The sequence below is a fragment of the Xenopus tropicalis genome, chromosome 8 (assembly GCF_000004195.4).
Source record: "Xenopus tropicalis strain Nigerian chromosome 8, UCB_Xtro_10.0, whole genome shotgun sequence".
Lineage (NCBI taxonomy): Eukaryota > Metazoa > Chordata > Amphibia > Anura > Pipidae > Xenopus > Xenopus tropicalis.
In genome coordinates, this window is record NC_030684.2 from 123,665,027 (window position 1) to 123,685,175 (window position 20,149).

Here is a 20,149-nt window from a genome sequence, read left to right on the forward strand (position 1 = left end):
CTGTTTTCTGCAAAACATGCCATAGACAAGACATAATATTCTTTAAGATTACTCTTCAACCTTCACTATGCTTATGTGAAGTGAATAGTAAAATTAATGCATTGCGGTTGCGCACTATTTAACGTATGCGATATGCGACTTAACACATACGACAATACGCTTTTACTCTTTTTTTTTTGTCAATTTTAACGCAAAAAAAAAGCATGCAATAATGCTTATCAACCTTTAGTGAATCCAACCCTATATGTGTAATTATAATAAAATGCAGATGAGTTAAGCTGCCCATAGTCAAAATTGGTTTCCTCGGTTTCGAGTATTTCTCCCTGTGATATACTCTTTAGTGTTCATTTCTGGGTGCAAAAATATTATATAACATTTTGGGGAAAAGATGCAAAAAAGACACCCAGCACTTGAAGAGAGAATGGCAAAGATTTCTACTGCCACTGTCTGTTTCCCCTTGGTACTGAGATAAGCGGGTATAAATGTCACCCAAACACTGGCAAATACCAACATACTGAATGTAATGAACTTGGTCTCATTAAATGTGTCAGGGAGCTTCCTAGCCATAAAGGCAACAAATAAACTAACGGAAGCTAAGAGACCCATGTACCCCAAGACACATGCAAACAACACCCTGGACCCCTCATTGCACTCAATCACTATTATTCCTATTTCTGCTGCCATATTGTACTCTGCAAATGGAGCGTCTGTGGTCAGCCAAACTATGCATTGAATTACCTGAACCATGGTACACACTGGGACAATATAAATGGGTATTCGTAGTCCCACTAGTTTCTTTAGTTTACTGTCTGGATTTGTAGCACTAAATATCATTATGACAGTGATAGTCTTTGCTAGTATGGTAGAAACGCAAAGTGAAAAAATGACAGCAAACATGACCTGGCGTATCATGCACATTATCCGGTTGGGTCTGCCAATGAATGCCAAGGAACACATGAAGCCAAACATGAGGGAGATGAGAAGTAGGTAACTGAGATCTCTATTATTTGCCTTCACTATGGGGGTCATTCTTTTGATTATAAACAGGCAGAACACTGAAAATGTAAGAAGACAAAACAAGACTGAAATACAAGCTAAAGCGGAGCCCAGAGTCTCTTCATAAGAAAGGAACTTAATGGGTTTTGGTAGACACTCTTCTTTTCTGCTATCAGGCCATTTGTCTTCTGGGCACTTGAGACATTTACTGTCATCTAGAATAACAGAAACAATGTTATACAGAGAGAAGAAGGCACAGTACAAATGCCCTTATAGGTGGGCCCCCCTCATTGTGTGGCAGTAAGGCCTTTCCATACAAAAACCCGGTGTGAAGCTATTGGATGCGGCTGCAGATGGGAATGCTTAATATTGGTTGGATTCTGCACCATATACACATGATTGCAATCTGAATTACTGCATGTGCAATAAGTATAAGTACAATATATGCACTTCATATATGTGAGTGAAAATTGCAACACTTCAAATATTGCATGTGCTACTGACTTTGTTCAACCTTTTGGCACAATGTATCATGCAACTTAAATCTACATTAGAGTGTGCGAGTTAACACAACAGTGACTACATGCTGCCTTTAGAAGTACTTAAAGACACACTTTGAATCTGCATCTGTTTATTTGCAGTATGTTTGTTTATTGTTAAGTTTCAGGGTCAGGCATGTCCACTATTGGGTGCCATTTGTCTGAAGTACATTTTGTCTACAAAAATACATTCTGTATGTGGCCATATACACTGGTAATAAATATACAAAAGACATATTTCTGAGAATAAAATCAATTTTATGCACAAAAGGATATTATTACTGTATATTACAAACTCCATTCTTTAAATTTTAACAAACATTCATACGGCAGAACCATTTTTTTTACAGAATTAATTATGTAAAACAAAACTTTGACAAAATATATAATGGTATAACTGACTAGCATACTGTATGCCAAGCTTTATTTTCATGACAAAATAAATGCTTGTAACAAAAAGGATGATTCTATAGCACAGAATTCATTCTATCCACAAAATGAATACTCAGTTCCACAAAACTGATAAAATATCCATTCTGTGAAACAACGCTGAATTGTTTCTATAAGGTGTTGACTCTGCCCCCACACACACACAAAGCAGGATTTGTTTGTAGGATTTATTTAACAGGATAAAAAACTGCCAGCTCTGCCCACATGGCTACACCATCCCTAGTGCATAGATGATGATGTGTGGCCTGATATAGAGGGCGCCCTCTAATGTTGACTGTGCTGTATAGCAATAACCATTAACAAACAACAAACACTCTTAAAAGGGCAGCTGTTAAACCCTACCTACAGGTTATTAAATGGAATGTCTTACAGATGGATGAGAACTATAATTCTGTACTGATTCTGTGTAAAGCATTCAAAACATAAATATGATACCTCAAGGTAAGTCATCTATTCCTATCATTATAATAGGCCTAATATCCCCTCATTATGAATTATGATTGCCCCCCCTTTTGTAGTAGAATGAATTCTGTTGTATAAAATCTAGCTTTCTGTCACAAGCATCTATTTTGTCAAAAATCTAGCTGGAATATTCTATTCAGTTATACCATTAAATATTTTCTTAACGTTTTGTTTTACATCATTCATTCTGTAAGTAATTTTATACATAACTGGTTTTGTTGTATGGATGTTGAACTTTTGTGAGATAGAATGCTTGTTAAATTTACAGAATGGAGTTTGTAATATAATAATATCCTTTTGTGCACAAAATTGATTTTTGTTCTCATTCTTCACTAGAAATATATCTTTTGTATAAATCTTACCAGTGTATATGTCCACACATTAATTCTGTATACTGGGGATTGTTTTTTGTATACAGAATGTATTTTTGTAGACAAAATGTGCTTTGGACAAACAGCACCCTGTATCCCACCAAGTACAAAGCAAGATTACAAAGCAAGTGTAACAGAAGTCATGTTGTACCTAGGAATATGTATGGCAATGCACCCCTGCAGTGGTAAATAACAGTACTGCAAAACATATTTGGACCATAGAATGATACAGCTCCTTAATAAAGTAGTAAAGTCAACATAGATGGTAACGACATCTGTATTATCTGTATTTAAACATAGATTTAATGTTTTTCTTAAAAGAAATTATGTCTCAAGCTATACCAGTTATAATGAAGGAAATGAATGTGCCACTGAGGGCTTCATAAGTAAGGCACCCTATTCTGTTTATATAGACAGAAGAAGAATGGTAGTATTAAGATAAAATAAGAAGAATGGATTGAACTATATATTTTTTCCTCAATCTTAATATCTATTATCCAATAACTAAATGCTAATGTTACAAACCATTTGGGTTGAGAATCTCTCCTTCAGAACATGGCAGACAATCAAAGCAGCAGATCTTCTGCCCCTGAATTGCAGCTCTTCTGTAGCCTTTGGGACATGGGTCAGTGCAAACCGAACTCGGGACCTATGAAGAAATTATAATAATTATGTATTTGACAGCCTGGGTATGATTCATTTCTAACTGATAAATAAATGGTAAATAAAAAGTAAATGAAAACAAATTAAATCTGCCCAATTCAATTAAATTTCATAATCAGCATTTGGTCTACAGGCAGGATTGGCTTGTGGCCTGATAACACTGCTCTCTGCCATCACTAAGGGGCCCATTTACTAACTTTGTCATTTTTAATTTCCTCATTGCCTTTTAGCAATAAAAATCATGAATTGTACTAATTACAATAAACCACTAAGAAATGTGTTATTAAATGAAAAAAACCACAACAAACACTAATTAAAAACTTAACCCTTTAAGTGCCAGCCGAATTCGTCATTTCGGTTCCCCCCAGTGCCAGAAGTTTTTTAAGCATTTTGTACTCATTCGCTTTAACAATGTTTTTTGGTAGGAAAACCTCCATGAAACTAGGGAAATTATATATCGTTTTTTTCGTCACTAATTGGGCTTCGACAAACATACCAAATTTTATAACTTTTCTGGAGATATGATGTGTATTTTGGGTGAATTATGTAAAAAAAAAAAAATTATGAAAAATTTCTGTATATTTTGAGTTTTTTTTCCATAGAAAAGTTAATTTTACACACTTTTTTTTGTTGTTTGTAAAAGCCCTGATACTCCCAAGTCCAACGATACCAAATATGTGGTGGTACCCCACAGTTCCTGTCCAGAAGTAACCCCCAAACTAAAGAAATACTTTGTACAATATCACACCAGAACAAAGCGGAAAAGCGCTTGTAACAGTTGATGCAGCATAACTTATATGTAAATCTAAAATATCCCCTCATGTTTGGTATCTTTAGAAACTACAGACCTTCAGGTTTCTAGGTGCAATGTAGTTTTCACTCAAAAGCCAAATACCTTTTGTCAGTGCATTGTGAAATTTGGAAGTTTTTTTGACATTTTTTTTTTTTCTAAAACGTAAACTTGGACGCATGATCAAATGTGGATTTGACAAAAAAAAATCTCATAAAAATTTTCTAACAAAGGCAAATTTGAAAGACAAATTTCTACTGAATAAAATGATGCCCCATATGTATGGGTGCACATAAAGACATGGGCACCAAACACTCCAAAGCAGGGGCAATGCACAAGGGCAATTACAGCTAAAAATGTGGGTGCTGTGCTCTATGTGCACTACCTGCAGTTTTTCAGTGTTAACCCCCCCTACTTGTGAAATAACCCCCACAAACTATATATTTCTGAAAAGTGCACACCTTCAGCTATTCAGAGACACCACTCTTCTCTTTCTACATAGAAAATTGTGGCCGCAGTCCCTTGCAGAAGTCAGCGCTTTGGTCAGAAATCGAGGAAAAAACTGATAAAAAACCTAGATTTCTCCCCAAAATCTCCATGGCAACTACCAAAAACTTACTAAACCTCAATCTGCAAGTTCCCCTGAATAAAACAATACCCCATATGTATGGGTACACATAAAGACGTGGCCACCAAATGCCCCAAAACAGGGGCAATGCATAAGGGCAATTTCAGTTGATATTTTGGGGGCTGCGCTCTATGTGCACTTCCTGCAGGTTTTCAGTGTTAACCCCCCCTACCTGTAAAATAACCCCCACAAACTATATATTTCTGAAAAGTGCAAACCTTCAGCTATTCAGAGACACCACTCTCCTCTTTCTACATGGAAAATTGTGGCCGCAGTCCCTTGCAGAAGTCAGCGCATTGGTCAGAAATCAAGGAAAAAACAGACACAAACCTAGATTTCTCCCCAAAATCTCCATGGCAACTACCAAAAACTTACTAAACATCAATCTGCAAGTTCCCCTGAATAAAACGATACCCCATATGTATGGGTACACATAAAGACGTGGCCACCAAATGCCCCAAAACAGGGGCAATCCATAATAATGGGGCTGCAATTTATGTGCACATCTCAAAGCTTTTCAGACAAAATTGCCCCTTAACTGTGAAAAAAAACATATAAACTGTATATTGATTAAAAAAAGACAACTTAAGCTATTCAGAGACACCACTCTTCTCTTTCTTCATGGAAAATTGTGGCCGCAGTCCCTTGCAGAAGTCAGTGCTTTGGTCAGAAATTAAGGAAAAACAAGATACAAACCTAGATTTTGGTCAGAAATCAAGGAAAAACCAGATAAAAAACCTAGATTTCTCCCCAAAATCTCCATGGCAACTACCAAAAACTTACTAAACCTCAATTTGCAAGTTCCCCTGAATGAAACGATACCCCATATGTATGGGTGCACATAAAGACGTGTCCACCAAATGCCCCCAAACAGGGGCAATGCATAAGGGGGGGCTGTGCTCTATGTGCTCTACCTGCAGTTATTTAGTCTAAACACCCCCATACCTGTGAAATAACCCCCACAAACTATATATTTCCAAAAAGTGCACACCTTCAGCTATTCAGAGACACCACTCTTCTCTTTCTACATGGAAAATTGTGGCCACAGTCCCTTGCAGAAGTCAGCGCTTTGGTCAGAAATCAAGGAAAAACCAGATACAAACCTAGATTTCTCCCCAAAATCTCCATGGCAACTACCAAAAACTTACTAACCATTAATCTGCAAGTTCCCCTGAATAAAACGATACCCCATATGTATGGGTGCACATAAAGACGTGGCCACCAAATGCCCCAAAACAGGGGCAATGCATAAGGGCAATTTCAGTTGAAATTTTGGGGGCTGCGCTCTATGTGCACTACCTGCAGTTTTTCAGTGTTAACCCCCCCTACCTGTGAAATAACCCCCACAATCTATATATTTACGAAAAGTGCACACCTTCAGCTATTCAGAGACACCACTCTTCTCTTTCTACATGGAAAATTGTGGCCGCAGTCCCTTGCAGAAGTCAGCGCTTTGGTCAGAAATCAAGGAAAAACCAGATACAAACCTAGATTTTGGTCAGAAATCAAGGAAAAACCAGATAAAAAACCTAGATTTCTCCCCAAAATCTCCATGGCAACTACCAAAAACTTACTAAACCTCAATTTGCAAGTTCCCCTGAATAAAACGATACCCCATATGTATGGGTGCACATAAAGACGTGGCCACCAAATGCCCCCTAACAGGGGCAATGCATAACGGGGGGCTTTGCTCTACCTGCAGTTATTTAGTCTAAACACCCCCATACCTGTGAAATAACCCCCGCAAACTATATATTTCCAAAAAGTGCACACCTTCAGCTATTCAGAGACACCACTCTTCTCTTTCTACATGGAAAATTGTGGCCGCAGTCCCTTGCAGAATTCAGCGCTTTGGTCAGAAATCAAGGAAAAACCAGATACAAACCTAGATTTTGGTCAGAAATCAAGGAAAAACCAGATAAAAAAACCTAGATTTCTCCCCAAAATCTCCATGGCAACTACCAAAAACTTACTAAACCTCAATTTGCAAGTTCCCCTGAATAAAACGATACCCCATATGTATGGGTGCACATAAAGACGTGGCCACCAAATGCCCCCAAACAGGGGCAATGCATAAGGGGGGGCTTTGCTCTACCTGCAGTTTTTCAGTGTTAACCCCCCCTACCTGTGAAATAACCCCCACAATCTATATATTTACGAAAAGTGCACACCTTCAGCTATTCAGAGACACCACTCTTCTCTTTCTACATGGAAAATTGTGGCCGCAGTCCCTTGCAGAAGTCAGCGCATTGGTCAGAAATCAAGGAAAAACCAGATAAAAAACCTAGATTTCTCCCCAAAATCTCCATGGCAACTACCAAAAACTTACTAAACCTCAATTTGCAAGTTCCCCTGAATAAAACGATACCCCATATGTATGGGTGCACATAAAGACGTGGCCACCAAATGCCCCCAAACAGGGGCAATGCATAAGGGGGGTCTGTGCTCTATGTGCTCTACCTGCAGTTTTTCAGTGTTAACCCCCCCTACCTGTGAAATTACCCCCACAATCTATATATTTACGAAAAGTGCACACCTTCAGCTATTCAGAGACACCACTCTTCTCTTTCTGCGTGGAAAATTGTGGCCGCAGTCCCTTGCAGAAGTCAGCACTTTGGTCAGAAATCAAGGAAAAACCAGATACAAACCTAGATTTTGGTCAGAAATCAAGGAAAAACCAGATACAAACCTAGATTTCTCCCCAAAATCTCCATGGCAACTACCAAAAACTTACTAAACCTCAATTTGCAAGTTCCCCTGAATAAAACGATACCCCATATGTATGGGTGCACATAAAAACGTGGCCACCAAATGCCCCCAAACAGGGGCAATGCATAAGGGGGGTCTGTGCTCTATGTGCTCTACCTGCAGTTATTTAGTCTAAACACCCCCCTACCTGTGAAATAACCCCCGCAAACTATATATTTATGAAAAGTGCACAGCTTCAGCTATTCAAAGACACCACTCTTCTCTGTCTACATGGAAAATTGTGGCCGCAGTCCCTTGCAGAAGTCACGCTTTGGTCAGAAATCAAGGAAAAACCAGATACAAACCTAGATTTCTCCCCAAAATCTCATGGCAACTACCAAAAACTTACTAACCATAAATCTGCAAGTTCCCCTGAATAAAACAATACCCCATATGTATGGGTGCACATAAGTACATGGCCGCCAAACCTGAAAATGCATAATATTGGGGCTGCACTCTATGCACCCCTTATTTTTTTGCCTGCACCCGAATGAATGGAATACGCTCGGGTGCAGGCACATGTAGCCGATATACGCATGAAAACGCGTGAGAATGCAAAGTCTCGCATTTTCATGCGTATATCGGCTACATGTGCCTGCACCCGAGCGTATTCCATTCATTCGGGTGCAGGCACAAGTAGCAGGCGTAGGGCTGAATTTTCGGCAAGCGTTTTTCCACTTGCTGAAAAAATCAGCCCTACGCCATGTGTGGCATCAGCCTAACCCTTGGCAATAGAAACTACCAGAACAATCTTAGCACCTCTGGACCTTTCTAGAACAACTGAAATCAAATGAAGTTAAAATGGAATAAAACCACTAAAAGCAATCAAAGAACAATAATTGCAATGAAATCGGTGGTCAGAGCCCTGGATCCACCAATGTCACTGCAAAAGCAACCTTTTTGGGGCACTAAATACACAATAAAGAACAATGCAAAGATAAAACACCATAAAATCAGTAAATTCAAATAAAAACCACTCAAACCAACAGAAGAACAATTATTGCAATGAAATCGGTGGTCAGAGCCCTGGATCCACCAATGTCACTGCAAATTCAGCACCCAATAGCAATACAAAAGTTATAGTGCAATAGAATAATTCAAAAACAGAAATCAATTATGAAAATGCAAAAAAAACACTAAAATGCAACCAAATAAATCAGATAATTATAGAGCAAGATCAGAAATAAAGTTTTAGTAAAAAAAAAGACTGCCAGAGAAAGCAAAGAAAGAAAGAAAAGAAAAGAAAGAAAAAAAAAAAAGTGTAAGTGTAAGTGTGTGTGTAAGTGTCTGTGTGTGCTTGGGAAAGTTGTAAATAAGTGTGTATGTGTGTAAAAGTGTAATAATGACAAAGATAGAAGAAGAAATGGAAAAAAAAAAAAAAATTTAGACAGTTGAGATAGAAATAAGCAAAATAAACAGTGGTTAGAGAGTTGTAGTTCAGCTTACACAATGCAGGCAGGCGATCAGGGCGACCAATCTGGCAGGAAGGCAGCAGGAAGGCAGCAGGGGGGCTCCAGCAGTCTCACGTGGCAGCAGGAGTGAAGAGGCGACGGCGGGGGCGGCGACAATTAAAGGGACAGCAGTGGACACGTCATCAATGCGTGTCCACTGCTGTCATTGGCTGAGGACCCGGATCGGCGGCGCTGGGGGACCCGGATCGGTAAGTATGACCTTACTTGCTCATTGCCTAGGGGGTTGTGCAGGCTTTACAAGCGCTGCACTGCTTTAAAAGCGAGCGCAGCGCTTGTAAACCCGTTAGTGCTGTAGGACGTAGATTCTACGTTCTATGGCACTTTGGTCCCTTGGTACCTAGGACGTAGAATCTACGTCCTATGGCACTGAAAAGGTTAAAAGCTGCCGAGGTCATGCAGAAGTCTTCATTTGCTTTGTAATTGCAAGAAAATTCTTACAAAATGAGGATATCAAGGCTTTTGCATTTGATCCACGTGTTTTGTTTCTTGTTTGATGATAAATTGCTTGACATTCGTAGCTTTAGTGAAAAATATTTTTTTGTGGTTTCAGAAACCACGAAAATGAGAATGTTGATAAATGGGTTGTCTTTAACTCATTATTCCTAACATAGTTCTTTACTTCTGTAGGGATCCATAGGATTAACTAGTCCCTATGGCTTTAAACCCTGCAGCTTCCTGGTTTTGTGCTGTTACTGGCAGCGCCGGATTTCAAACCTGGGCGCCCCTAGGCCGCCCCCCATTCGCGCCCCACCCCCTCCATGTATGCGCGAACAAACACCTCCCCCGTGCCGCGCCGGACGCAATTGCACATGCGCGGGCATTTAAACTCCCATACGGAGCAATGGGGAGAAGTCCCCATTGCTCCGTATGGGAGCAAAATGTCACAATTTTGTTGCAGCGGGGCGGCATGCCGCCCCTAAATTTCGGCCTCGCCACAAATCCGGGCCTGGTTACTGGGCAAAGACCCATGTATCAGTTTTGAGTTCATATGTGTGATTATTGGTTAATAGGGAGACCCCTCCCCTGGGACACAGATATAGTGTTTAGCAGGGGGTGGGGCTGTCTCTTTGGCTGCCTGTGTTCACAGGGGAAGCAGCATTGTGCTGGAGGCAGAGGAACTAGGCCCCCAGTAAAGCCATGTGCCCCAGAGTGTGGTCAGCCACTCTGGTGAAGTCGGGGACAGGGACCCCGTGAATGAGGACCAGTTAGATAGCAAGTTTTGTGGAGCACTTTCTAGGAAAGTGAGATAGTGAGGGAAGAGAGCACGAGCAGTTTGGCTCAGAGGAAAGTAGCTGTGGGAGTCCCTTCCAGACAGGCACTGTTGCCTTAGTGTAGGGCCACGGTTTAGACCTAGGAGGCAGGTAGTTTGAATCCTGATCCAAAGTTGCCGTGGGGCCTGAGGAGAGTGGTATTCAGCTGACTGTTCCACAGAGTGAGCAACTGATCCGGTGGCACTGATCCTGCCTGGCTCAAGGGGAGATGGGAGGAGCGGGTGTGCACCCTCTCTGTGCTGTCCTCAGAGACTGCTATGCTAACTAATGTGTGAGTATATTGCATAACCCTGCAAGTTGCTTGTTGCTGAAAATAAACCAGTTCTACTGTTCAACTGCAAGAACCTTCTGGCGCCCATTTGTTATTCTGCACTGCACACAGCTACCGTGAGTTGTAGTTGCACTACACCATATAGCTCTGTTTGGTTACTTCCACATAGCGAAGGCCCATCCTGAAGGACTCGCGTGTACCCCATGCTCTAGGCCTATCTAGCCATGCTGTTGGCTTAGTTACAGCCAAGAAAGGGTTACACTTCATTTGCTGTTGCCTAGCAACACATCTGACCTTTACCTAGTAGATTTTATGCTAAAAGGTTTTTGATGCAGCAAACACTGCCATCCCATAAATGATAATATTGGCAACCCTTTGATGCCACTTGCATGATTTACCAAAGTCCAATAAAACTTACTTGGCTGTATCCTCCATTCCATAAAATCTTGTTTAGCTGAATACTGAGCCCCTCGCCATTTAGAGAGCCGGAATCAAAACTACCAATAGAGACATACTGATTACTTCCATTAGGGAACAGCTGCCAGTTCAAAATCTCCACAGACTGAGGGACATCCCCATTCTCATCAAAATATATTCTTTCTCCTGCTGTGTTGTTGAAGTCTACCTTTCTGATGTAATGAAGCAGCTAGGAGAAAAGATGGCACTATTTTCATAATTTGTTTTCAAAGAGTAAGAATGCTGGAATACAGAATCATTGCAGAGAGAGAGCTTGTATTAAAGGAAGCTCAAAGCCACTTATTTTTGTTTTGTCTGAATTCCTCTGGGTATTAAGCTAAAAGATAGTAAAGGAGGTAAAATTAAGAAGAATGTCAGGGCCATATGTAACCCTCCCTTCCAAACCTCAGACCCCCCCAGAAGTCATCCCCAAACAGGAAAAAGATCATTTTTGGCTTATTCACCAATTGTCCACAAGGCAAGTCAGAGAAAGTCAGGATAGACAAGGTTTTGTCATGGTTTATCACAAGATAATTCGTGTATTAGATTCAATTTGGGGAGAAAATTGAAATGCATCTCAAATTGAATCTCGTCCATGAGTTTTCATATGATAAATCTTTTTCTTGTTAAATTGAATCTGGCCCAATGCGTTATAAGGTCCTCACATGAGTGCAGTTGTGGCAGAACAAGCAAACTCTGAAGATGTAGACTTTTACTATGGTCACATGTAAAAACACTTCAAACATATAAAGCAATTCAAAACCTTTGTTAACAGGTGAGCAACAATGGAATTTGGAAGATGTAACAATGAGGAATATAAAGACCTATGTCAGATTGGCTAATGGTTATAAAATAAGTAGCCAATGGCACTATTACGTTGCAGCTGACTTTCTCGTATACCAGACAAAACTGTTCCTAAGGCTATGAATTAAATATTAATGACTTTTTTTTAAACAGATCACAGGAGATCAAAGTAATATAAATGGAACTGGTGCGTTTTACATGATGATGACATTAAATGGACTGTAACTGCAGCCACATTCAACATTAAAGGGGTTGTGTTAACTTTTAGTATGACTTAGAGAGTAATATTCTGAGACAATTTACAGAAAGGGGCTGATTTACTAACCCACGAATCCGACCCGAATTGGAAAAGTTCCGACTTGAAAACGAACATTTTGCGATTTTTTCGTATGTTTTGCGATTTTTTCGGCTTCTTTACGAATTTTTCGTTACCAATACGATTTTTGCGTAAAAACGCGAGTTTTTCGTATCCATTACAAAAGTTGCGTAAAAAGTTGCGCTTTTTTCGTAGCGTTAAAGCTTACGCGAAAAGTTGCACATTTTTCGTAGCGCTAAAACTTAAAAGGCGCAAAGTTTCGCGTAAGTTTTAACGCTACGAAACATGCGCAACTTTTCGCGTAAGTTTTAACGCTACGAAAAATGCGCAACTTTTTACGCAACTTTCGTAATGGATACGAAAAACTCGCGTTTTTACGCAAAAATCGTATTGGTAACGAAAAATTCGTAAAGAATCCGAAAAAATCGCAAAACATACGAAAAAATCTCAAAATACCGATCATTACGAAAAAAACGCAATCGGACTCATTTCGACCCGTTCGTGGGTAAGTAAATCAGCCCCTTAGTCTTAATATTTTTTAATTTGCGGTTAATTTATTATTTAACATTTTGTTCAGCAACTCTCCAGTTTTTCCCACTGTGCACTGCTATTTAAACATCTCCACATTCTTGATATTCAACATATCCCATACATGCAACAGTTTTATGGGGATAGATGCCTTAAATATACCCAACAACACAGAGGGGCTCATTTACCAATGCATCGCAGCGCTGTAATAGTCGCAGAGGCAAAACTTTTGCCCTGCGTATAAGCATATTTAACAGTATAGCGCAAACACGGTCACTTAAAGTTTCATGCACTAGTTTTGAAGCAAACTGCTGCGCCATTCAAACATGCGCATATGATGTCGCAAAACTGCACATATGATGACGCAAAACTTGTCATAAATTGTGTGCATAGATGGCGCAAGCTAATGCTATAATAAGTCCGTACCAACTACATTAACAACCCAGTCAGTTGGTGTTTAAATGGAAAAAAGATATGAAAGGCTCCATCACATTAACAAGGGAAACTGCCTTTATAGATAAGAACAAAGTTAAAAAAGGGTAAATGTTAGTAAAACATTGTAAATAAATTAACAATTATATTTTTATAATAATGCTAATTAACATATCATAAATTTGAGAAACATTAACATGGTTTTATTAATGACATACCTAAATTAGTTTATTGTAGTGCAAATCTGTGAATATACCAGCGCAAATGGTGAAGAACGCGCAGTCAGAAATACCCCACAAATGAACAGGGGTAAAGATTTCAATGCAGCCGTGCCTGCGCAAATCTGCCCATATATGCACGCAAATAGCACATATATAGGCGCAAAGGGTGCACTCACGCAAAAATCAGGCACTTAAAACACACCCCTAGCCACACCACCAAAAAACACATTGTTGCTTGCGGCATTATTGCCCAGTATTTGCGACATGCGCATAAAAAGAACTGATGGAAAAATAAATGAACCAACGCAATGAAACCCATATGCAATTGCGTGTGCGCACAAAATGGCACATAACCATAATTGCGTCGGTTTGTGTGCTGCGATGCATTGATAATTGAACCCCAGAGAGTTCTATATTAAGCTACTTCATAATTATATTAAATTGAATGCATTTTCTAGATATTTGCACATAAATAGCAGAACACTTCCACTACACATACATTGAAGGAAGAGAATAAAGGAACATCTAATGAAGTCATAATATCCTGTAACAATATATACAGGGGCTTTTTTGGCACCAACTTTAATTAAACATTTCTAAACATAAACATAAACATTTCTATGAAATGAATGAATGCAGCTCCCTCACACAACTTAATCTGTGCATTATATACAGTACCTGCCAAGGCCGCTGGTTATAAATATCAGCACAAGATCCATTCTTGAAAGGCCCTTTCCCTGGGACACAGTTCTTCATCTGGTGCAAAGCATGAGCTACTGCAAAGACTGCGTTATGTGTTCTATATGAATATATAAAGTTATAGACATCATATATATTAGGATCAATACTGTCCAGTCTCTCCTCTCCTGTGCACCAAACAATGTCTTCTTTAAGCAGTGCTGGAGATGTATTATTGACTGCATCATTTCCTGGCCAAATACAGTGAAAAGCATTCTCCCAAAATGTCTTCATGTAAGGATCATCTGGAAATCTGGAAGGATGGATGCTATAAAGAAACTCCTTAAAGCCTGGAATTTTCCCCTTTTGAGGTGCTAATGCAAGGCTCCCATTTAAGGTTGTTAAAATGTCTCTCCTTGCGAAATTAGAAGTAATGGACCAGCCTGAGGTTGACACCCACACTTTGCCAGTGATATTGTGATAAGAAGCCTGTTCCATTAAAGGGAAAAGGTTTTCTATGGTACAAAATAAAAGGATCACTGTTGCTCTGGATCTCTTGACAAGACCAATGATACGGTAGACAGACTCCATGGAGCTGATTATAGGAAGTGTCTCTTGAAATTCAATGCATCCACCATTCTTCTCTATTTCTCTAGTTACAATTTGAGCACCTAATATCCCCACATCATTATTTGAGAATATAACACCTATCCAGGTCCAGTTAAAGTACTTAACCAACTGAACAATGGCAAACAATTCATTGTCACCATTATGTATTGTCCTGAAGAAGGATGGGAAATACATTTTATTGCTCAACACAGGCAGCCCAGAAGCATAGCTAATCTGTTGAAAAATAACAGCAAGAAAAAACTCTATCATTCTGTGGATAGTTTTATATCCCAAATTACTGCATTGGTTACATAATTACACTTGTACTGGGCTGGAAAAAGACACTTGCCCTTCCATTTTACCCCTAAAGGGAACACCCAACACTGCTTATCACGAGATTTGCCAACAATGCCTCTAGTGCAGGAAGTTATAAGAGGACTCAGTAAGCAATCAGATACTTTTTTTAAACCACTAATCTGGGTAATGTAATAAAAGACAATTTTTACCCAGGTGCAGTAACTCTTAGCACCTGATAGGACATTTGACTTTGAAGAGATGTTAATGGTACCTGCTGACTGGTTTCAGTAGGTGACTAGATCTGTAGAAAACATTGCACCTTTTATTACATAACCCCTTTATTTCTTAAAGAGATACTGTCATGATTTTTATGGTATAAGTTTTATTTCTAAGTACTTTTATTTCTACTGTTAACATAGCAAATGATTCATTCTACTATTCAAAATTGTATTCTTGAACCAAGAGTTGTAATATTAGTGTGTATGCATGAATCTCAGTGCTTTGTGCCTGAGTCTGAGCTTTCAGAAGGAGCCAGCGCTACACATTAGAACTGCTTTCAGCTAACCTATTGTTTCTCCTACTCCCGTGTAACTGGAGGAGTCCCAAGGCGGACTTGGATTTCTTACTATTGAGTGCTATTCTGATACCTACTGGGAGCTGCTATCTTGCTCCCTTCCCATTGTTCTGCTGATCGGCTGCTGGGAGAGGGGGATATCACTCCAACTTGCAGCTCAGCAGTAAAGTGTGACTGAAGTTTATCAGAGCATCATATGACTGTAACACCCCGGGAAATGAAGAAAATTGCTAGCCCCAAGTGACATTTTAAAATGAAATATAAAAAAAATCTGTTTGCATTTTTGAAAAATGGATTTCAATACAGGATTCTGCTGGAGAAGCTCTATTAACTGATGTGATGTGTTTTCCCATAACAGTATTGCTAAATATATATATATTTTAACCTTGGATGCTGTGCTAATTTCACTTAGTGTATTTTAATGGAGTAACAATAGGCTCTTTTGTACTGAATTTATCAGAAGAGGAAAGACGGACATATTGGTGCTCAACCCAACTATGCAGAAATGCAAGGAGCATGTGTGGATGGAAATACTAGGGCCAATATGTGAAAAAAATTTCATCCAATTGAAAAGCACAGTGTGGTAACAATTAATTTGGATGCAGATATGTCAGGTACTGACACCATTTATGAAAGTACTTGTGTCCTTGCAGTTCCATATTGGGCAAAGCTCCACTGCAGCTGTCCTGTCTCTTCTGATAAATCATGTGCAAGTGCATCTATTGGCAACTAGGAACCCTGTAGTTACAATCACCCTTAACATGATGGGAATTCCTGGGCTCCCACCTGGGTTTATGCTTGGGATGCATTAAATTCACTTTTTTGGGGTTTGGCCAACCTTGAAACCTTCGAAACAGATTCAGTTGTATACCAAACTGAATCCTAATTTGCATACACAAATTAAGATAAGGAAGGGTTAAATGGAACAGCGTGCAGCACACAGCAAAAAAATTTCAACTTCTGTGTTTATGTGACTGAAAGTCACATGTTTTTAAGAATTTGAACCCCCAAAATGAATCCTGGATTCGGTGCACCCTTAGTTTCAGCAAACGGTATCAAAAGAACCATGCACTAATGCCATTTTTAACATTGCATGCCATTAGTGACACATTAGCCACAACTTCACTCTGGTTTATTCATTTGTGTTAGTTTTGACAAATCAGGCGTATTTATTATAGGCGCAAATCACTGTGTGGCTGAAATTCTGGGAAAAACATTCCAATTTGCATCTTGAAACTGCACTTTTAACCCTTGTGACTGTAAATGAGGCATATAATTCAGTATTAGCATTTATGATCCTGTGGTTTTTTTATTCTAATTATAATCACAGAGAGTAGTTTAACATTACTACAAAGGGGTAATGTACCTGCGGATATCTGTACAATCCCAAGATCCTTGCTAGGGGCTCTGAGGCCTTAGAGGGAAAGTCGCCAACAATAGCCAGTGGCATAAGGTCCTTGTTGCAGTGAATGTTTGGCACTCCATTTTTTTCCCCTGATAAAATCCATGTTGCTCCTATTAGTGACCGTAACTCATTATAACAGGAATCATAGAGGTTGAATCCCAGCGTTATATTGGGTAAAAGATCATTTGATTTATTAATTTCCATGATTGCGAACTCCATTGCGAGTAATAAGCGATAAAATCTAATATTAAAACTTATAAACAAAAGAAAACAATCTGTCAAAACTACAAAGCATTCAAAGGACTATGAATACTGTCCTTAGTGTATATGCTCATATATATCATGCACAGTGATGTTCTATGAAGGGTTTAGAGTTGCCCTGTAAAATAAAGCTGCTGCACCCTATCAGAAGCTGGTTTCATGAGGTGGAAGTCACACATAACGCACAGATATGCTGTGGGAATGATTTTCTGTCAATAGAAGTGAGATTAAATCTGATTGGAGAACAACTCAGAGAGATCCAATAAGATTGTAGCTCACTTCTGAAGAAAGAAAATCATGGCCACCATTTAGGAAAGAGAATAGTGGGAGTTTTGGGCAGAACATTTACTGCTTCCTCTCCAGGAAAGGCTTCTTTGGGGGAAAGGGTTAAGGTACAGGAGTAACTGGGGGAAGAAGGAAGGAAAGGGGGATACTGAAACTGAGCCGGAGGGAAATGGGCATTCATAGCAGTAATTTTGTGGGGAAATAGAAAAATATAAGGTAAAAAAAGCTAACAAGTTAGAGCATAAAGGGACCATAAGGAGAAGGGGGGGCATAATAGGAAGGAGCAATAAGAGAAGGGAAAAGCCAAAAAGAGTGGTGGGCATTTAACCAGGCATGTATATAGCTCCTGTAACTGCTCTGTGCTGAACATCAGTACAAACACTACAGCATAAATGGATTGAGAAGGAAAAAGGCAGAATATCTAAGGGAGCAGAAAGACACATGAGAAGAAAATAAGGAAAGAAAAATAAAAGAGATAGCAGGGTAAATACAAGTGTGGTTCATATGTATATACTTTAGGGTTGCCACCTTTCTGGCTTCTTTCCTACCAGCTGGGCGGGGGGCATGTTTGTAAGGGGAAAGTCATGTGATATTGGGGGGTGGGAGTGTGAGTGGAGCCAGACACTATTGAAGACATTGAAGGGAACTTTGTAGAGGGCTAGAGGGGTAGCTGGAGGTGGATCAGAGGCGGATCAGAGGGACACAATGGCACACACAATTGATGATGTGCTCTAATCTGCTTCTTCCTCTATCAGCACTGATAGGCACTGCATCTGTGCTCACTGTCTTTTCCCGCCAGTATTTGTTTAACTGGTTTCACTTTGTGACAGTTTGAACTTTGAAAAAGGCCTGTGTTTAGGCTAGAACTTTTAGCAAGGTCACACATTGTGGAGTGGATCCGCTTCCCTACGCTGCCAGTGTTTCAGCACTGAAAACTACAGTATCCGCCTCAGTGCAGGCACACACAGCAGAGCGTAGGTCCATCCAAAAATGCCTGCTTTCTCGTTTTACAGGCGGTCCTACCTTCCCTTCCACTGTGTGTCCCTGTAGTATATCTGTATGTATATGTTAAACCAGATATTGTAATGAAAACAAGGACACAGTTAGACATACCGTTTGCACTGAAGAGGTTGTGGACATTCCTTATAGGTTATTACAGGATAAGTCACTTCTACATGAATAGGAAAGAGGCCTCCCAGTGTGATATCTCCAGGGAGAGAATAGCCACTGACTTCTTCAGTAACCAGTCTGCACCCTTCTAATAATGTTTCACATCCACCATCTTTGTACCATAAAAGTATTAGCAACAGATGGTAAAGCGTAATGGTAATTAGAGGCAAATCCATTCTGTTTATTGGCCTGTTGTTTGGAAAGGAAAGATAAAACTAAGATTCCATATTATAGTGAAAATACACTTGCTGTAAATGCATTCAGTGGAGTGGATATCAGGCATTCTGTTCTGCTCTGTGCTGTAAAATACAGTTTCTATTTATGTATTTACATATTTCCTACTTAGTAATAAAGAGTATTTAGGACTAATGGAATTACACCACCTTTTTTTAATTGTGCCAGTGTGGTTAGTGGAGTACCGCAGGGGTCAGTCCTTGGTCCTTTGCTTTTTAACTTGTTTATTAATGACCTGGAGGTGGGCATAGACAGTACTGTTTCTATTTTTGTTGACAATATGAAATTGTGCAAAACTATAAGTTCCATGCAGGATGCTGCCACTTTGCAGAGCGATTTGATAAAATTGGGAAAACTGGGCAGCAAATTAGGAAATTGGGTTCAGTGTTATGCACTTTGGTAAAAAATAATATAAATGCAAGTTATACACTAAATAGTAGTGTGTTGTGGGGATCCTTAATTGAGAAGGATCTGGGGATTTTTTGTAGATAACAAGTTGTCTAATTCCAGGCAGTGTCATTCTGTGGCTACTAAAGCAAATAAAGTGCTGTCTTGTATAAAAAAGGGCATTGACTCAAGGGATGAAAACATAATTTTGCCTCTTTATAGGTCCCTGGTAAGGCCTCACCTTGAGTATGCAGTGCAGTTTTGGGCTCCAGTCCTTAAGAAGGATATTAATGGGCTGGAGAGAGTGCAGAGACTGCAACTAAACTGGTAAAGGGGATGGAAGATTTAAGCTATGAGGTTAGACTGTCAGGGTTGGGGTTGTTTTCTCTGGGAAAAAGGCACTTGTGAGGGGTCTAGATTACTCTGTACAATTACATTAGAGGGGATTATAGGCTAATAGTAAAAATGATCAGTGCACCAGAGGTCACCTATTTTAGATTAGAGGAACAGAACTTTCACTTCAAGCAGGGTAAGTGTTTTTTTCACGGAATGCCCTTTCTAGTGATGTTGTAATGGCAGATTCTGTTAATGCCTATAAGATGAGTTCTTGAACAAGCATAGTATCCAAGGCTATTGTGATACTAAAATCTACAGTTAGCATTGATATTGGTATATATGGTTTATGTATGTGAGTGTATAGATAGGTCTGCATGGGTCTGTATGTGGGTGGATAGATAGGTCAGTGTGGGTCTGTATGTGAGTGTATAGATAGGTCAGTGTGGGTCTGTATGTGAGTGGATAGATAGGTCAGTATGGGTCTGTATGTGAGTG

The 20,149-nt window shown here is 39.6% G+C and overlaps 1 protein-coding gene across 1 annotated transcript; it reads right to left on the reverse strand.

The window, feature by feature from the left end:
• Positions 1 to 263: 263 nt before the first annotated feature.
• On the reverse strand, positions 264 to 17,185 carry LOC100498105 (extracellular calcium-sensing receptor). Its single transcript, XM_018096456.2, has 5 exons — positions 16,943 to 17,185; positions 14,097 to 14,939; positions 11,080 to 11,307; positions 3,344 to 3,467; positions 264 to 1,211 (listed from the first exon to the last, which is right to left on the reverse strand). Exons 1-5 carry the CDS (start codon positions 17,183 to 17,185, stop codon positions 289 to 291), a joined length of 2,361 nt encoding a protein of 786 aa, XP_017951945.2. The 3' UTR covers positions 264 to 288.
• Between the last annotated feature and the right edge of the window lie 2,964 nt (positions 17,186 to 20,149).

Bases quoted from the DNA above. Each gene is read 5' to 3' on its own strand.
- LOC100498105 (XM_018096456.2), bottom strand. From the start codon at position 17,185: ATGGAAATTAATAAATCAAATGATCTTTTACCCAATATAACGCTGGGA. The intron at 11,308-14,096 runs GTACTGTATATA...CTTTTCTCCTAG, and splicing joins ATAACCAGCGGCCTTGGCAG to CTGCTTCATTACATCAGAAA. The intron at 3,468-11,079 runs GTAAGTTTTATT...ATTTCTTCATAG, and splicing joins GGAATGGAGGATACAGCCAA to GTCCCGAGTTCGGTTTGCAC.